This window comes from Montipora capricornis, chromosome 7, assembly GCF_036669925.1.
Source record: "Montipora capricornis isolate CH-2021 chromosome 7, ASM3666992v2, whole genome shotgun sequence".
NCBI classification, from domain to species: domain Eukaryota; kingdom Metazoa; phylum Cnidaria; class Anthozoa; order Scleractinia; family Acroporidae; genus Montipora; species Montipora capricornis.
The window spans coordinates 15,796,737-15,816,736 of NC_090889.1; the positions used below are offsets into that span (position 1 = coordinate 15,796,737).

The 20,000-nt window shown below is 39.1% G+C and overlaps 2 protein-coding genes across 8 annotated transcripts in view; one reads left to right on the top strand and one right to left on the bottom strand.

The window, feature by feature from the left end:
• The window catches only part of LOC138058263 (potassium channel subfamily K member 15-like), a 51,697-nt gene that overhangs the window by 10,769 nt on the left and 20,928 nt on the right, over positions 1 to 20,000 (top strand). The window contains exons 1-2 of one of the 7 annotated variants that reach the window (XM_068904178.1): positions 2,638 to 6,535; positions 7,710 to 7,878. The exons of 3 other annotated variants lie outside the window; for them this stretch is intronic. The gene's annotated coding sequence lies outside the window, so the exon portion shown is untranslated. Of the gene's footprint in view, positions 1 to 2,637; positions 7,879 to 20,000 lie in introns of those variants that run through there. 3 more of the 7 variants (XM_068904184.1, XM_068904180.1, XM_068904177.1) reach the window with 3 other exon arrangements.
• The window catches only part of LOC138058262 (conserved oligomeric Golgi complex subunit 5-like), a 42,246-nt gene continuing 34,751 nt past the window's right edge, over positions 12,506 to 20,000 (bottom strand). Inside the window, exons 21-25 of the mRNA XM_068904174.1 lie at positions 17,345 to 17,453; positions 15,871 to 15,947; positions 14,663 to 14,789; positions 13,856 to 13,935; positions 12,506 to 12,858 (exon numbers count right to left, since the gene is read on the bottom strand). Of these exons, the coding sequence (XP_068760275.1) occupies positions 12,753 to 12,858; positions 13,856 to 13,935; positions 14,663 to 14,789; positions 15,871 to 15,947; positions 17,345 to 17,453 (499 nt within the window). The 3' untranslated portion in view covers positions 12,506 to 12,752. The remainder of the gene's footprint in view (positions 12,859 to 13,855; positions 13,936 to 14,662; positions 14,790 to 15,870; positions 15,948 to 17,344; positions 17,454 to 20,000) is intronic.

Consider the following 20,000-nt stretch of genomic DNA (forward strand, 5'->3'; position numbering starts at 1 on the left):
GAACGCAATCTTCTTGTACACTTGAAGAACAATTAAAAAGTGATATTTTATTAGAAGACGAAAAGGCATTGTTGAATTTTTAAAGACTCTATAGTTCTTCCTCTACTTCTTTACGTAACATAACAGAGGCAGAACTTGATTCATTTTTTCGGGCATTCGACAACCTAACATCAAAATCTGGCATTTTGAGCATGAAACACTGATGCTGTGTTGGCCTGATTTTCAACAACAAATTCCTCTTCTATAAAGGATTTTGCTAGAACAAAAGCAATATTACCCACAGTCAAAAGGTCAACGGCTTATGACAATCGTATGAAGGGACCAAAATTTCTTAATAACATTTAATTACGTAGTTGTTTAAACAAAAACCCACGCTATATCATGAAAAACAAGAAACTCCGTAATCTGACGAAATTACTCTGTTCAGAAATGTTTGCCAAAGTCTTGTTCTGAAAAGGCAAATTAATGTTGGTCGCTTGCTTACACTCACGAAATGTCATTGTTACAGCTTTTGAATCGGCAGATGTGGTTTCATGGCGTAATTTCACTGTTTTCTATTTGCATGCTCTTTATTGCCCGACTAACATAAAGCTTTCACCTTTTTTTCCCCCGCATGATTCACTCTAGGTCACCCGTTGCCACTTCAGACCCCGCGCGATGAAAATTTTACTTTCTTGCCTGAAAGTCATTTATACATTACAATCGTCTAGTTAAAAAAATGAGTTTCATGGGTTGTTTTTAACATAAGAACAGGTGTTTAAACTGAAGTCTCCTTTAGGATCGAAACCAAAACACTCGTTTTTGCAAGATAATAGGGACTCTAAGATTTGATCAGATGTGCCACAAACGTCACCTCAAAATATAAATTTGCACCATCGTAAGTCTTTCGCAAAATTTTCCACCTCGTTCGCGCGCCGTACAATGACGTGAAGTATCCTAAAAATAAGTTGGATACGAGTGGTTTCAGAATAAAAGTAGCGAAAGAAAGTTCCGGTATTTCTATGCTCACGTAGCCGTAAAACCTTAAATTTGGTGATTTCACTGCGTTGTTATGAAGAGAACCGCAAGAATATGTGCTAAAATCTGTGCAGCACGTGCTGCACGATCATATTTTCGCCCTTTTAACCAATAATATTGTTGCTTTGTGGTGGCGTCGTTGCAGTTGCCGTCTTCGTGTCTAGTGCAACAATTCGAGATGCTGTTGATTTTGTATAGGTTTACAAATTGCTCGCCCCGACCCGTTATGCTACCGAACGTTTACCCAGAAATTACATTTAAACAACACAACTCAAACCTTCGTGAGAAAAAAAATATCTGCAGAGGATACATAATTTAAGTTCAGTTACAAACAACAGAAATAAACTTTGAACAAAGTTATGCCACGTTTTTCTTTAGTTTACCTGAGTTACAGCACTGTTTAAAGTGAAAAACAGTATTGAAAAGTAATTTTTTAGACGTTTCCCTCGAATGTTTTGTTCCGTTTACAAATATAAAAATATAATGATGAAACGGTTCTTGGACAAGTTTAGTCACTCAATTTACGGGTAGCACTGATTCGCATAGCAACGCTGAACAACTTCGCACCTGCTTCACGAGTAACCTGTCAAGTTGTAAAATTGTAATTGCTATCCCAAGGCTGAGTTGAATAGGGATCAAACAGGGCATTGTTAACTCCGAAATATTTGGCTTGTCATGTGAAGTCTACATAATATCACTGTAAGTGATTGACATTATCCTTTCACAATTTGGTGCGGCAAAACTAGGAAACTGAGAAAGATACAATAATTGGATGTTAACATGGCGACACACAATGATCAAATAAAGCTGTAAATTTGAGACAGAGTCAGTTGATGCTAAAAATATATTTCTAAGATTGCCATCAAAAGCTAAACGATTCTATACATTTGAGGGTTCTCGTACTCTCAAAGGAGGTTGCATTATAGCTTAGTAGTGAATAAAGCAACGCACTCCTGGCGCAAATTGGTTCGCTCCAACCAACGCGTCATTTTAAATTAATGACTCCTGCTAAGGAGCAATCGCTTTTTTTCAAAAATGCCGTAATCATCAATGATTTTTAAAAGATATCTTCATTGCATAAATCTTCTACAGAAGTCCGCGCCGCGAACCTTTCTTTCCGCAGTTCGTTCACAAAGTTAAGATGGTGATGGTTTATAGCGTAAAACTGCGACTTTTCTTAAGGCCCGGGCAAACACGACTTCAACATAAATTTTGCTTCAAAAACTGTTCGAACGTTGGTGAACGATGTTGAACGCTTGGGTGGCAAGCAATTTCAACACATCAACATTTGATTCAACAAAGCTTCACCAGAGGCTTGGTATTCAGTCTCAGGCTCCAGAGTACTTGGATACGTCATTGACAGACTGATTATTGCGCACGCGCATACCTAACAGTGTTGAAAGCGGTGGCAATGACTTCAACTTCATTCAACATTCACGATAACAAAGGAATTGAACGAAATGATATATGAAATGAATCATATACTGAACTGCGGATATGAAATCAAGTATACCTACGATCCTCGCAGTTATAGGCGCGATTTTAGTAATTGCGTAGAGAAGCCTGAAAAATTCAGGACTTGAACCCGCGATACCGGTGCGACGCTCTAACCAACTGAGCTATGAAGCCACTGATGTGGGGAGCTGGCGATTTGTGGGTTCTAATTTTCCCGTGAGTAATGAATCAATGAAGGAAATGATATGTGAAATGAATCACACACTGAATTGCTAAAATTGCGTTCAAAACTGCCAGGATCATAGCTTTACTTGATTTCATATCCGCAGTTCACCATATGATTTATTTCATATTTCATTTCGTTCCTTGATTCCTTCCTCACGGGAAAATTAGAACCCACAAATGACCAGCTCCCAACGTCAGTGGGTTCATAGCTCAGTTGGTTAGAGCGTCGCAGTGGTATCGCGAGGTCACGGGTTCAAACTCCGCTGAAGTCCTGAATTTTTCAGGCGTCTCTACGCAATTGCTAAATTGCCTCCATAACTGCGAGGATCATAGCTTTACTTAACAAAGGAAATGTTGAATGGATGTTGAAGCCAAGTTTAAAAGCCTCTAAGCTCATTCAACACGGTTGAAAAGGCGTGGCAAATGGTTCGAACATCGCTGGTCAACAAAATCAGTCGAACGGATGATGAAGCAAATGATAAAGTCGTTTTTCCGGGATTTTATTTGAAATGCTGTATCATCACTGTAAAACGTAAGTGAGTTGAAAGATGTCAGAACGTGAAATTCAAGCTAGATGACCTGTTTTCAACATTTCCTATTAAGAAAATCATGATGTTTTGAAAACAAAAATGAGGACAGAGGCAGTATAGCTCAAAATAAAATACCACTCATTTTTTCTCTTTGGTAACTTCAATTTGGGTGGATTAAATAACTACGGACAATTATCGTTGTTAAGGACAAAGTGAGCAATAATTAACCGCCCAACTACTACTGTTCGGGAGCTGTCGCAAAACTCCGACCGAACCAACACTCAAGGTCTTTAAAGACTGAGAAGAAAGTGCTGCCTTTGTAATGACACCTGCAAAATTGTTAGACTCTCTCGTCTTCTCGGAAGAGGGCGATAAAACCGTAGGCCCCGTCCCCGACACAACCCTGTGGGACGTAAAAGAACCCACACATTACTCGCAGGGCATGGAGTTCCCCCCGGTCTGTCTGTTGTATAGTCTATTCTCAGCTTCTGCAAGTACCGGAGCAGAAATTACGTACAACAAAAGAAACAAAAGACAGAAAACAAAACAACTTGGCTAATCCCAAGGGACCAAAAACACAATGATCTCTGGTACCTGCAGAGAGACCCCCGTTACGCTCAGTATTAGTATTGAGGATAAAATTGTGACTAATGCTCGTCTGTACACCTCAGAAAACCTGACCATATAAAAGATAGCAAAGATAGACTGATAGTATTGTACGAATGAAAGGGGCAATCAAATCTTTAACAACGAGAATCGGGGATTGATTAAGACATGTGGTAGATACTTTATTGTCGAATTTATGCCGGCCAAAGAAAGACGGGAGACCATCAGTTGCTCGCGTATTATATAAATACCTCTTACTAACCGAGCTCGAGGTTCGTACTGTTTTCTGAGTTCTGAGTTCTTTTCCCGTTGATGAAAAACGAGGGTCCGTAATTTTGCGGTACGGACCGAGAAAACGAGGTTAGTAAGATGTTCATTACATATCTGTGATAATCAGCCCCGCGGGGAAGGAAACTAGTTGAAGTAAAGCGGAAGGTTGCCACAAAGATTGCGGTGTCAAAATCCGAAAAACGAAATCTTCTTGGCTGTTTGAAATTGTTGCTTGCAAGATTCAAAGAGTTTTACAAGTTCATGTAACAGAAACGACATGAAAAACTTGCTAGAGAATGTTTTATCAAATTTAGCGCCCGACTTTAGAATACACTGCCCGCTAATTAAGCCAATTATAGCGCGCGTCCTATATCAGTGATATAATAAATACGACGAAAGTTAACATATGAAATCCATACATATCATCAGTTCAAGCCTTAAGTCTTAATTTTTCAGGCTTTCCTTTCGTTACTGCTGAAGTAACGTTAATTAATAACCCCAACGATCAGCATCTTAACTAGATAAAATAACAGATCCATCACTCATCAAATTTATAACAACAAGCGTGACCCTATTTTTGAGAATTTCCAAATGCTACCTGCTACAAATATGTTCTACCGTCTAAAAGCAAAAAATCCGAATAAGAAATTGCGGTATCGAAGAGACTTCTCTCCCTTTTCCTACGAATAAATCGAATGGGAATATGGGAATATAACGTCACTGTGGGTGCATGCATGGCTGGTAACGAAACATCTGCTCGACAAATTAGCAGAAAAAAGAAAAGAAATCCTTAAAAAACGTGACCACAAAAGACAAAACTACAAAAAAAAAGGTTAGGTAACAATCCTGCCTTCAATTTTATCTTGTACGACGGCAACGTGATCACGTTGTCGTTTGCGAAACACTTCACATCTGCTCAAAGCGCATAAAAGAAAATCATTTGCAGGGCAGGTCAATTTTTCATTGACGCTGACAACAGACTAAGAGGTTTTATCAACTTCTGCTCCGGCTGGTTGGCATTATTCCATCTTTCAATTTTTGTTTTGTAAGCTGTTTATTTATTATTGCATTTATCACGTTTGATCTGATTTGATTGATTCATCATGCAAATTGCATTAATCTACGAAATTAATGATGTACTTTTAATACTGTGCTAAGATTGAAAGCGTCCCCAATGTCAACCAATGCGTTATGAGAACTAACACATTGCTGCAGTTAAATTTTCGACGACTGGTTAGGCAAGGGAAAACGAGAAAACTACTGATTCCCTTTCCGAAGATTTCTCACGGAACTGCAAAAAAATTGACATTTTGACCAACAATGGACAATTACTGATCCCTCCTTTGAAGACACCGCCCTTGTCTTACAGCTTACGTATTTTAAGTGTAATCTTTAAGAGTTTACGCATTTCGTGGACTTATGAGAAGTTAAGTAAAAATTAGCAAGAACTACGTAAACTAGGGGTAATTAAAATCTTCTAAGTTTTTTTTGAGCAGTTTCATCCAATTTGCTTTTGTGGTGGATTCTGAAGATAACTGGCGAGGTTAGGGTAAGGTTACGTCAGTTTTATTGGAGGTTGCGTCTTTAGCTTTTCAGAACCGCTCGAGAGCAAATGAATCGACTTTTGACGAGGGGTAATCATTCGCCCTGCTTTAAGTTGCGTTTTTACGTTTTTCAAGTTAAACTTTAGGGCAAATTGCTTGGATAAAGGCCCTTTTTTGTTCAGAATCATCTTGCTTGCGATGTAACAATAATTTTATCAGTAAAGGTCGGGAATTCCACATTACCATTTTGAGGTTTTAGTGATTAAGTAAAGATTTCCCCGAAACACTCCAAAATAACGTGACATAGTCCCTTTAACTTTCGGATCGAACTCGACCTGTGACGTAAAACTTAACTCAAAAATAGAAGACGAAAAAACAAACAAGAAAAGTAAGCTCTCCATTTTAACAAAATCACATTTAGCTGACTTATCTTATAGTTGTTATTGAAGACATCTCATTTATCATAGATCTCTTGTTTTTTAAGATTTAGTCAAAATCACCACTAATGCCTTGATTCTTACGTATGTCTTTCTCCAATTTAACCGCAAGAAAGCGGTAAGCCTTGCACGATCTCATTAAATTGAGACATCATATTTGTACATAGCTCGAACCACGTTCACGCCCGAGTCACGATTACTGTTTCCACATTTTCAAGTTTACTTAAGATGTTTATATTATAAGACAAAAATTTCGATCATTTACAAGGATTAAACAAGCAAGATATCGTCTTTCGCCTTTGAAAATTCTTTGTCATCAAACACAGCCCAAGAAAAGTTTACAAAAGATCGGTGTCTACCCCCTTTTATCTCTCGGGACATGCTATCATGTACGCTTACTTTTCTGGCACAAACACCGAAAGCAGCTCCCGAAAATTGCAGCCATGATATGGTTAGTGAAACAAGTTCATATTTCAGTTTGGTTGTCATTTGTACAATAAAATAATTTATGGACAAAATGCAAATCTAGCTAAATATATTCAACAAGGCTGTTGCCTAACAGGAGCCCGGTAGCCTGGAGCTCCCAAAGAATAGCTCTGGGCGCCTTAATTTTTAACAGGAACACCTTTCACTTCATATATTGGGCTCCTAAGTTCTCAGCGTTTAGCTCTGAGGGCCCCTTTAAAATTTTCTTAGACAGCAGCGTTGTTCAATGTAACTGGTTTGACATAATGGCTTAATCATGAGAAATATATTGCTACACGATCTCTCCTATATGAATTGTTTAAAATACCTTCCTATCTCCTTTATCAGATTTTGACCGCTCGATGGTCTTTCGAGATTCGGACGAAAAAAGTCGCAACATGTGTTCTAATCCGCTTTAATCTGTGACGTAATTTTTTAATCTAAGACTTAATAAGACCAAGTTCAGGGACAGCAGTAGAGCATTGCACCGACATCGCACAGGCCCGTCATGGGTTCAAATCCTGTTAAAGCCACTTGAATTTTCTGCTGTCTAAAAGAGACAATTGCTTACATTGTTAGATAAGTGAGAGGATCATTTCTCTCTTCAGACACTAATTTAAAAGCAACTTGCGCCACGGTAGGTTCCTTTAGTCCTCAGTCACCGAGTACGACCGACTAATTGTGACTGTTTACTGCCAAGATAAAATTATGATAGGGGCCCGGAAAGGCGTGGTCATCAAATATTAAGTAGAGGGCTGCCCTTCTAAGTGTTCGTAAAATCCTTAGAGTGGCCATATTTATAAATCGTATACCTTTCCCTGGTATCGGTTATTCCTCGTTAAAAAAAAATACTCAACAAAATAAAGAAATAAATAACGCAGGAAAATATAGAATAAACTGCTTCTACTTAATTTTCAAGATATTTTTCCGCGTTTTTCAATTCATGAGTTGCGCATTGTACAATTCAAGCGACAATTTGAGACCGGAAGTATTTCGGGAAAGAATGACAAATCCACAATGGTACGAATAGCCAAGAACGTTGGCTCTACCTTAGGGCGTTCTTTACAACATTTCCGTTACCATGAAAATAGAAACCTTTTTTTTCACCCATTGAGACAGTTAACTATAGAAAATTCTACTCTTTTGTCCAAATTTCTTAGAAGCATGTGGCCCAAAGAAGATACTCTGGAAAACGCCCCCGTGAAATAATCATCAATAAGTCTTTGATGAGAGGAGACTTGCTCTTCTAAGAGTGTGTTCAAACAACAAGGACATATGCACATAAGGCTCGCATGGAAATCACTGAAATCAGCGCAATAAAAACAGCAGGTGAGCCAATGTTCAAAGGGTTGTAAACCGCAACTCGTTAATTAGCCTCAACCGTGCTATGGGCCTCAAACCGCAAACGACTATCCAGAGAAAGAGAACGTGACATGAAAACCAAACATCGCTGGCTGCCATTGTTTAGGAGATGCGGTATACGTGATTAGGTCGCAAAATGGAAATAGTTTTCCATGATATTTTTTTTATAGCTATTGTGACCATGTAACATCGACTAAAAAACAAATTCAACAAAAAGGAACCAGAGATGAGAATTCAATTTTCCAGTAAAAAGAAAGAAGACGACTATTAAATTCTACAATCGCCATGCTAAGTGACAGGTTGTCTTTAAAAGTTCAAGACAATTCAGTCATCATATTTCGCATGTACGGAAGTGCATGTTTTAGCCGTCTGTTTGATTTTGAGAAAATCGTTTTGTAAATTCTTCGTTTCCGTTTTAGTTCCGTCAGTCAGGGTAGGGACAGAGCACTATCTTTTCTCGTTTTGTCAAAGAAGGAGTAAAACGGCAGAGATCCATAGTCAGCACGTCCCTAAAGAGACAGCGCACGCTCTCGGTTGGTGTCACTTAGCAAAGGAAGACAAATGTGCAAAAACGGCGTTTTCGTTTGTTAATTAAGGATCCTTCACCATGCGTGACTTTTGGACCACAAACATATGGGGTTGAAGGGGATATCTGTGAAAGTGTACACGAAAACCATAATTCAACTGCACAAATCGCATTTCCTCGAGTCACATCTAAAAAACTTCCCATATCACAAGCGGGACAACATCCTCTCTACCGCACGGATACCGCACGAACGTATTCCGGAAATTCCTACAAACAAATGATCTCGCAGAGACCACAAAGCTACCGTGGAACCAGAACTTGTTATTTCCGTTTTATTATTACGCAAACACCAAACAAAGCTGTTGCGGGGGAAAGGGTACCCTGCGAGCAGAGTCTCTTTCGATCTTCCTAGATAAGTCGGGAAGAGGAAAGTAGACTCTGCTCGCCGCCTCCACATTCTTTGATTTGCCGCTCATCCAAAGAATTGGATGAGTCAGTCCAGTTTCGACTTGTCAAACCTGTTTTTTTTTAATTTTTGCGCATGATCAATCGCCACGCGTCATCATTATTTTGAAATTTACGACAGCGTGGCAATTTTAACTGTTAGAATTCCCATGAGTTTTTCCTATGTGTGTCGGTTACAGAAACTTGTGTGACAGAAACCTATACATACATACATACATACGTTTATTGTAACTCCCAATTTGGGCTTTTCGGTTACAATGTCTAAAAATATATATAAATTGAAAAGAGAAAAAGGAATAATATAATAAACGTTACATTTAAAAGCTAGAATCAGTTACAAAAGACCTCTGAATATAATTTACAAGTTAACTGAACACAAATGTCCTCCACTTAATAGCTTCTGCGCTAAACGGCGCCTGAAGCATTTTACACTGTCCGCAGTTTTCAAATCATTACAAATACTGTTCCAAAGTTTACATCCACGATATGTAAACGAACGTTGTCCATATGACAGACGACATAAAGGGATGTGTAAAAGATTACATGATCGCGTAGCCCTAGTATGAATTTGAGAGCGAGATACAAATATATTAGCCAGATATTTCGGGACTAAATTATTAAGACATTTATATACCATTACAGCATCGTTGAGAAGGAGTCTGTCCTTAACAGTGAGCCAGTTGAGGGATCTTATGCCGTCTGAGATGTGGTCATATTTCCTGAGACCTAACACGATACGCGCAGCAAAATTCTGTACTAATTGGAGTTTCTTCACATTACTTTGAGATGTGTTAGCCCATACAGTTGAGCAATAAAAGAGTTTACTAAAAACAAAAGCGTTCATCACTAATAAAAGAGAATTTCTGTCCAGAAGGTGTTTAATTCTACTGATCTGTTTTAACTTAAATAGACAATTAGAGGTAGTTTTAGCAACATGATCGTTGTAAGTTAACGACTGGTCGATGAGAACACCGAGGTCCTTAGCCACAGAAACTGGTGTTATTTCCTTCCCTAAAAGTGAGATCGACACTGGAGGCAATTTACGCAGTAATTGAGGCACTCCCACGAGTAAGACTTTGGTTTTCTCCGGATTAATTAGTAAGGAATTTTGGCAGCACCATCTACAAATTTCTCTTAGGTCTTCATTCAAACAGCGGAATGCATAGCTTATGTCAGTTGAGCGGAAAGAAAGGTAAAGTTTACTGTCATCAACGTAACACACAGACTTACAATGGCCTGGAACAGCCAGGAGATCGTTTACATAGATGGTAAATAGTACAGGTCCCAATATAGAACCTTGTGGAACTCCATATTTTAGGGGAAGAGAGGCTGAAACAGCATCCACAATCCGTACTCTTTGGCTACGACCAGACAGGTAACTGTGAAACCACTCCAGGCTAGATGACGTAATACCTATTTGTTGTAGTTTCTGAAGGAGAATATCGTGTCGGACACTGTCAAATGCCTTAGACATATCTAACAGAACAACAGCAGAGACTTCACTCTTATCGATAGACATAAGAAAATCATCTGTTACATGTAAAAGAGCAGTTTCTGTAGAATGAAATTTACGATTGCCACTCTGGTGCTCAGACAACTTCTTATTGGTGGTTATGTAGTCAACAAACTGACGGTGAGCTAGCTTCTCAGACACCTTGGATAATATAGGCAGTAATGAAATAGGTCGGTTGTTACATGGATCTTCGAAACAGCCCGACTTTAACACGGGAACAACCTCGGCCATTTTCCATGCCTTCGGAAATGTAGAGGTACTAAATGAATTATTCATAATGCTTGTAATAACTGATAATATGGCCGGCAAACTGTCCTTAAGGACACGGGCAGTAATTTTATCATGGCCAGGTGCTTTGTTTAAAGACAAGCCCTTGATAACCTTTCCAACCTCCTGTTCTGTAACAGCATGAAACTGAAAATCATCAGGGCATTCATCATGTTTCCGTGTTGCTGGTGGTGATATTGTTGTGGCAGAGTTAAAATCATATTCCATAGCAAGGTCGTAGGCTTTCTGTGCCGTTAAACTTCCTACGCTAGTGAAATATTCATTAAATTTATCAGCAAGATTGGTTGGATTGTCATTGATGTTTGGTAAGATCTTACTTTTCCTGGGCAAGCAGCGATTGATGATTTTCCAAATCGCGTTTGTATTTCCTTTGCTGCCAATAATTTCGGACTGAACATGAGCTTTTTCAGCAAGCCGAAGTTCTCTTTTAACTTCCTGTCTAAAAAATTTGAATGCATTCCAGCAGAGGCGGTCGTTGGTTTTGATGGCTTTTTTATGCCACTTATCACGAGTTTTCATTAGCTGACGGATTTCAGGAGTGACATAAGGATTTGGTTTTGACTTGATTTTAATCCTTCTTATTGGTGCATGAGCTTCCAAAATGTCGGCAAACAGGATATTAAACGTATCCACTTGGTCTTCAAAATCATCAAAGACAGACATGACATGAAATGGAACTAGTGCTAAGTCCTTACAAAACTGTTCTGCATCATAATTGGCGAAGCTCCTTGTAGTAACATAAGAAGGCTTGACTCTGGGTGTCCTTAGTGTTAATATCACATAAACCAGATTATGATCACTGATAGTAAAAAAATGAAATGGCATTTTAAGAGTATGGACTATCTTAAGTTTCCAATGAAATGATTCCTTGATTGTCGTGTGTTTGCCAGAGTTGTTGGAAAATATCCCGACTGTTTGTTTTCGTTTTGTGCTTTTGTGGCTACAGGTCACGCATGACTGACACCGAATACATTTAAATTTTTAACGCATGCTCAATGCGAAATGTGGAGGCTGCGAGCAGAGTCTACTTTCCTCTTCCCGACTTATCTAGGAAGATGGAAAGAGACTCTGCTCGCCGGGTAGGGAAAGGGATATCACGTAACTGTTCAACATCAGCTCGTCAAATGTTCAAAGCTGCTTCCTTTGTCCAAAACTAAGAAAGTACAACGAGATCACGGAATTTTAGAGAAAAGCTATCTTAAACGAATCTCGATAAGTTGTGGATCACAAGAGTGACCATTTGCAACCCCAAAGGACATAATTCAGATAATTTATGACTGATTGGCTAGGAAAGTCTGCTTACCCGGAAGAATCAATCAAAGATAAACCTGTGAATACGTCGCAACACAAATACATCAGTCCATTTCTGCCCCTTTTGTAGGTAAAAAAGCATTACTGAACAACGAGGTTACGCGCCTGCGCATGCTCCTTGTGCTTAGGCTTGGCTCTGGTTGAAAGCAGCCCTAACGTACCAAACCGCGCTCGCCATCCATATATTTGAACCCCAACACATTCTCTCACGATGCTCCAACTTAGCATGCACAGTAACAACATCGTTGAATTTCTTGTTGTTTGTGTGCTATCTCTCTCCCCCTGCTATTCCAGCAAGTCATTTTTCTTTCCTGCGCCTTCTTGCCCAGTTCCTTTGGATAACGTGACTGTTTGTCTCGCTCGATTTGTTTCACCGTTTACTATGCTCAGAACGTGGTAGCTATTCCTGACATGCTCTATAATTGGTGGAAAATTCAAATAGTCCGAAACCTATTTGGATAATCCACACACACAATCCACCAGACAAACAATTTACATTGAGATTTCTCTGCATTTCTTGAATTCTATTTACACCTGTTCCACATTAAATATCTACCCTATGGTAAACTTCCAAATATAACCTTAATGCTTAATATTGTAATCTTCCCTCCTAAAACTATGGCTTGCTCATTTTCTATTTGCCTTCCTCATGGAGAAATTCACCATGTCCCACTGAAGTACCAGTTGATAACGATGTTAAGATACTCAATCTTTCGATCATCTCAATGACACAAACTGTTACCCGCTCGCAGCTTGGAGAATCTGAAGCATGATAGGATACATTGCGGCAAACTCCTTTTCTCCTCGAGATCTCACTGATTGAGCATATGCCTCTAAAGTACCCCTACGAAAGAAATAACCATCATTAGTATCACCCAATTCGTGGACTAATGCAAATCCTGCATTTTAATTGACTACGCCACAAGAGGACTATTAGTAATAGTCCTCGAGTAGTGAAAAGCGTGACGCTTTCTCTCGTTTTATTCCCAAATAAATATTTCTTCAACTTGCATTTGCTAACTTTATTATTTCCTTTTCTGTCCGACTAGTTGGATGATACTACAACAATTAGACCCTTCGCCCTCAAGGGCCACGGGTCAATAGCCAATTCGGTTTCGCCTCATGGGCTATTGACCCGTAGCCCGCAAGGGCTACGGGCCTAATTGTTAATTAGGATGGTGATGATGATAATGAAGGATGATTATGATCAGGAGCTCATTAAGGGAAGCGTCTATCTCCACTAATTCCTTGAGTCAACCCTTTCCCGAGTAAGTTTATTTATAGGAACAGGTTTTTCCCGCGAAAAGCAACACATTTCCCTTGACGCTGAGATAGCTCTGTTTTGATTGGCTTTCACAACAGTGGGCGCGTTGAATCTCCCAAGGGAGGCGTTCTATAAATAAATCTACCCGGGAAAGAGTTCCATCCTAAGGCAAGAATGGAAGATGGAGGCTCAACTTGATGAGTTCCTGGAAGAGAAAATGACGGAGAGTGGGGACGATGGCCGGGATATGTGAATTCCTGAAAAGTTATTTTTAGATCGGAAGTCTGTTTCCCGTGACGTCCACGACTCTTAAGGATGACGTCATATGAATTTATCTGGCATTGTGTAATAGCTTACGGAGTCGTATTCTTTATCTAACAAGCCATCAGATTCACTCGAAATTGTAGAATCTATCTCCAACTTCAGAATTTTTTCAGTTACCTGACCAATAAGATGACGTTGTTAAATAACCACTTCAAATAAAAATAAATAAAATAAGGACAAACATGGAGGAGTTGCTGTCTAACACAAATACGGTTGTCATAAATAAGAAAATAAATAACAAAACACGTCTTACTTTATGAGCGCAAGCTTCTCTTCTTCCGATACATGTTCATCCAGCCATTGTGAATAATAACTTAGCGACCACCCAGCCACCTGCAGAGAGAAACACCATCACTCACTGTCAGTCTCTGGCATAGCGAAATTAGCTATACACCTTCTCTAAATGTTCCACGAATTTGTACTAAGTAAAGGACAAGCCCCTTATTTTATTGCCATTATCATCACTACAGTAGCTGCAGCGGTAGAAGTAGCATTAGCGGTAGCCTGAGTAGCAGCAGCAGTAGCAGAAGCAGCAGTAGCAGCAGCAGCAGCAGTAGCAGAAGCAGTCGTAGGAGCAGCAGCAGGAGTAGCAGCAGTAGTAGTAGCAGAAGAAGTAGCAACAGCAGCAGCAGTAGTAGCAGCAGCAGCAGCAGTAGTAGTAGCAGTAGTAGTAGTAGTAGTAGTAGTAGTAGTAGTAGTAGTAGTAGTAGTAGTAGTAGTAGTAGTAGTAGTAGTAGTAGTAGTAGTAGCAGCAGTAGCAGTAGCAGTAGCAGTAGCAGCAGCAGTAGACGAAAAAGAAGAAAAACTTGGATTTCATTACATACTATATTTAAACTTTTCCTCTGTTTTGGTAGTTCAAGATTATTTTCTCCTTAGTTTCTCAGTGGACTTTTTTAATTTCAATTTAATTGTTACAACGCCCCATTTCCACTTTGAAACTAACTATAGCGTTCCTTAATCAATCGAATACTCTTCAAGAAGTACCAAATATTAAGGTTTACAACTATTACCACGGATAGGAAAACTACGAGATAGTACAATATAATGAATCAGTTCATACCTCGTGTGGGTACTTGAGTTCGTTTGGAGCCCTGGAGAACAAGTAATGCAGGACAACGCTACGGGGCAAGCTCTCGCCAAGGGACGGGTTATCTACAATGTCTTGTGGAGTCTGGAACAACAGCGGTCTGTGTAAGGAAAATCGCAAAACACAGTACATTTCAATGTAGGCTAAGAATGAAGCACAAACGTTTTGTCCCTTTGTTTTGCTATTTTAAATTAAAGGGGCCATGTCACGTTATTTTAGGGTGTTTAGGGGAAATCTTCGTTGATCACGAGATTAAAACTGGGAAAATGGTAGTGTGAAATTCCTTCATAGCGATATTCACTGCTTAAACAATTATTTTGGTATTCAAATTTTGCCAGCCACAGAACAAAAGAACCTTTGTTTCGACAGCCAATAGATCTCTAGTTGGAACATTAATAACAATTGGTGACGTAACGGTGAGTATCGCCATTGATAAAATTATCGTTACATCACAAACAAGATGATTCTTTGCAAAAAGCGACTTTAATCCAGATGATTTGCCATAAACTTGAAAAACATCGATTACCCAAATGCAATCCGTTTCAGTCTTGTCCATTTGTGTCCACCCATGCTTCTCGTTATTGCAATTTTTTATTCTACTTTTTGGGCATTTTTGGTGTCACGAAATTACATCATTTTGCATGACGCAGCCGCTTTAAGAGCTATCTTCCTTTATCACTAGGCTGTCCTTTAAGGACGTTCGCGCTAATTATTTGTGCGCAACTGACTGCGCAGGTAACGCGACTGTAATATGTCACGCATTACTTTAAGCATTAGTTAGGATCTAATGGCGACAAAAACGCCGAGGAAAAATTTTCAGGTCGGCTAGAGAATGGCATGTATATTTTCAATTCACCATGAAACGTTAAAGAGAAAGGTCCGGGAGGTTGGAGGTTGTGAGACGGAGCGCTACGGTTTATAGTCCTTATCCGAGAAGACTTGAAAGTCTGACCATTTTCAGATGAAGTTACAAAGACAGCACTTTCTCCTCACTTATTTTAAGATCCTGAGTGTTGATCCGGCCGCGGTTCGAACCCGCGACTTCCCGCATGACAGCCCGATGCTCAACCAACTGAGCCACCAGAACATTCAATCATGATTAGTTCAATCTCTTATTGGTAAAAAAAGACTTATAAGTATTCTAAATCATAACTGATATAAAGCAACATTTTCTGGCTTACCTAAAAGATCTCAAAAGCTTGTATGACTTTCCCAGATCAGAAACTTTGTGACATAAGGGACCCAGAGCAAATTCAATCTTAAAAATAAAACTTTCATTGAATCAGAAGTTGTTTGTTGGAAAATAGTTTTAAAATAAAAGTTGTAATGGAAAACCGACGTTTCGACGCATCCTGCGTCATTTTCAAGGTAGGTTAGAAAAAAGTCAGAAATGAATCAATTTAAAGTTCGTACAATCCTCTAGGGAGATGTCCGTATTGTTCAGCCTAATTGAAAATTTTTGCCTTCAGCGAGTCTGATCGCGAAACATCCAAAAATTTTCTATTCTCTATTTTCGAATTCCCCATAATACACTTTGTTTGCCCCCCAAATTTTGCATAAACTATTGTTTTCAAATGCTCTTGGGGGCACTGCATATTCCCAAGAGCATTTGAAAACAATGGTTTATGCAAAATTTGGGGGGCAAACAAAGTGCATTATGGGGAATTCGAAAATAAAGAATTAGGCTGAACAATACGGACATCTCCCTAGAGGATTGTCGAACTTTAAATTTATTCATTTCTGACTTTTTTCTAACCTACCTTGAAAATGCCGCAAGAAGCGTCGAAACGTCAGTTTTTCACCACAACTTTTATTTTAAAATTGAATCAGAAACAGAAAAAGAGATACCACAAGTCTTACTAGCAAGACAGAGTAGAGAGCCTTTGACTTTCTAATTCGTGCAAGTACATTAAGGCCAACCCGTTGCGGGACTTAAAGATCATCATAGCTTTTTGCTTTCTTTTTCTTAAAGATAGCTGGTCCCATTTCAATTTTTTAAGAACCAGGCTTGAATTTTCCTCGCTGTTGGCTGACAGAGTAACTCTAGCTGCTCGGTTTTGCAATTTTTGAAGTTTCGCACTAAAATAACAACTCAATCCATTCCGCACGGGGGCACAGTAACTTTTGCTTTTAATCTCTTAGCTTCCACGAGCCTCCTGAAGCTCAGTGACAGAGAATCCGAACTGATAATCGGAAAGTCATAAGTTCGATTCTTCCTAAGGAGGCACACTGATTTGTTCCGAGAATACCCTAGTCATTACCGATCACCAAGTCTCTTCCTTCGTTACCGCGATTCAATAAACGGTTTCGTGTTTTTACTGCTGCAATCACATTTGCTTCGACAGGCAGCGGACGGTCAAAAACAGGAATCAACATTCAACATCAGCCAATCACAACGCTGAATGTAATGCGTTAACCCCTTACGCTACAATGAGTAACGGAGGGGAAAAGCGAAAGAGTTAATTTGAATTGACCTGCAGAGTTCGTCTGTTAATACAACGCGTGGGAAACGGGCCGGAAATTCAACAACACTTGGCGTACAAACCCCAACGTTAACCTCGTTCCCAGGGATCCTGTGAACGAGGTTGTACGAACCCTACTTTAAACCGTCTTGGGTGATATAATATAAAAGGGTAATAAACGAATGAGTTCTACCTGCGCCATGTCAGCTGCCAGCTTCAGTTTACCTCCCTCTCCAATGGGTCGCAATAAACTGGCGTGACGAACAAACAGCTCGATAATTCTACATACTATAACCTCTAATCTGCGAACATTAAACAAAGGGATTGATATTCACAAGGTTCATTCGCAATCTTCAATTAATTTTCCTCACAAAAGTTAATGGTAGGTCGCAGGTGCAGGTTTAGTCTTGCTGTCGCTGAAATAAGCTTTCAAATGTAACTCATGACTCTGAAGAGTGCGTAAGTGTCAAGTTACGGAGGCTCAAACCAATTTCAACGCTTCCATGTGACGCTCTTACTAGAAGGATCGGCACCACAACGTTGTATCATGTATTAGCAATATTGTGGTACCAAATGAAAAACGATTTATTGCTGCACAAGATACAGTCATTATTGCGACGTAATACGTCACCGTGGCAACGGGCAAGCCCTGTAAAAACACCCTTTATTTTGTCTTTAGTTGCGTATATCTCAAAAACGAACTCGGTGACCCTCTTCTTTATTTTCTGAAAAGTAATCAGAACGGCAAGATGAAAGTTTCTGCTAAGTTTAAAAAAATCTGTCTAACGGATTCAGAGCCACCGTAAATCTGTGATTTTTGTTAAGATGGCTCTGAATCCACAAGACAGAATTTTTAACTTTGCCGAAAGTTTCATCGTATTCTTCCAATAATTTTTCAGCAATAAAAAAGAGGGTTGCCAAGGTAACTTATTACATCACATCTTGTTTGGAAATAATCGGTATTTCATATGGTACCATAACATTGCTGTTAAGTGATACAGTGTTGTAGCGTCATTTGATCTAAAGAGAGTGTCTTCTAAGTGTTGAAGCAATTTGGAGCCTCGTTAACAGAAATGTATCTATTAGAGCATAATTTTAAGGTGGTTTTAAAGTGCCCCTATGACCAAAAAATCAATTCATAATTTTCTTTGGATTTCAAAACTATGTTAACAAAACACTAAGTGACCCACGTTTTCAGCCTTGATTTCAAAAAGACACCTCTTTATTTTAACTGCAATTTTCCCATTTAATGGTCCGCCATTACTAACATTATGTTCTTGAAAGAGCTGGATCGAGGAGAAAATGACGTCAAAGGCTCACCAGTTTAAGAATGCAATACGTGTGTACGCCGCAGAATTAATATGCAGCACGGGGGTTTTGGGCTTTCAGACTTTTAAACTCACGCTTTGCATATATAATAAGCTGTGTTCACACGCTGAAATTTTAAGCTAGTGAGCCTCTGACGTCACTTTTCCCTGGATTCAACCGTCTGAGGTCCAATCGGTCAGTTTTGAACGTGAGTAATGGCGGACCGTGAAATCCAAAACTTACACTCAAAGTAAACGGCCTTTGGATAAAAATCAAAGCTCAAAATTTTGCCAGTCAGGTGTTAAGCAAACACACTTTTAAAATCTGAAGGAAAAAAGGAAATATATTTTCATATGGTTGATATCTTTTTTGGTGCACTGGGGTCTCTTGGGAGACTGTATTGCAAGGTCATTAGCGCCTATTTACACGTTGGAGTTTCTATTGTTCTTGCGAGGGTTTTTAAGGTTGATTGTTGGCGCCATTTTCCATTCACGCTAGCGACCCAGCACTTCGCTCTTTTCTTGTATGCGTGCCACTTGCCCTCCCACCCTCCCACCCGATTTTTTGTCCTTAATTTTCTGATACTGCTTTGTCTCCGTTTCAGGCCGTAGAGAGTCTAACTTCGATCAGAGCAGGTGTTTTGGGTTTGGGGTTCGCTTGCGATCCTCCCATACCTGTGGGCTGTGGTTCAGTTTGTTTAATGGATCTATAAGATGAAAATGTTTTACGTTCGTTTGAACGTAGTGAATTAGAACGTAAGTAGTTTTTTTGATCACAGGGGCACTTTAAGACATGTCATTATGGAAAGTGCTTTGTCATTCTATAAATAAATAAATAAAAAGTCTTTATTCAAGGTTTTAAACAAACGCTAAAACTTACAAAATCCATTATAAATAAAATACAGCTATCTAATTGTTAATTGCAATCTATTTAGAATCAAAGAGACATCTATTTACAAAGCATTTCTTCAACCTCTCTGTGTTAACAAGTGGGATCTATGACCGAGTTAGTTGGACTTTAAAAATACTATTTATACGTAACTCCGCTTGCAAAGTTTCAACAATTTCGAGGAAATGTCTTATTACAAGGATAAACTCTACAACACTGTTTCACTTTGCGACAATGTTATGGTACCAAACGAAATACCAATAACTTCTTAACAAGAAACACATATTAATGTAATGCAATGAATACCATGATTACAAAATAACTGCTTCACGGTGACATTTTCATAGTCCCAGCTATAGATGGTTTGCAACCAATCTCTAGATACACAGATATTCAACAATATGATATTATGTACGATTGCTGGTGGACGAGAAAAAGGGGCTTATGATAGATCTTTTCCTTTCGTCCATCAACATGGCGACGATGACGTAACGTGAAAACCACCTATAGTTTACATGACGAACCTAACAGTGTGTGCCAAAAATTGGGGTCCCTTGAAAAAGAAAATAGTTTAACTACCCCGAAGAATGTTATTGTTTTGCTGATGGTGTTATTTCTTTAGTTGTTTGTTCTTTTATTGTCTCTAGTGGTAT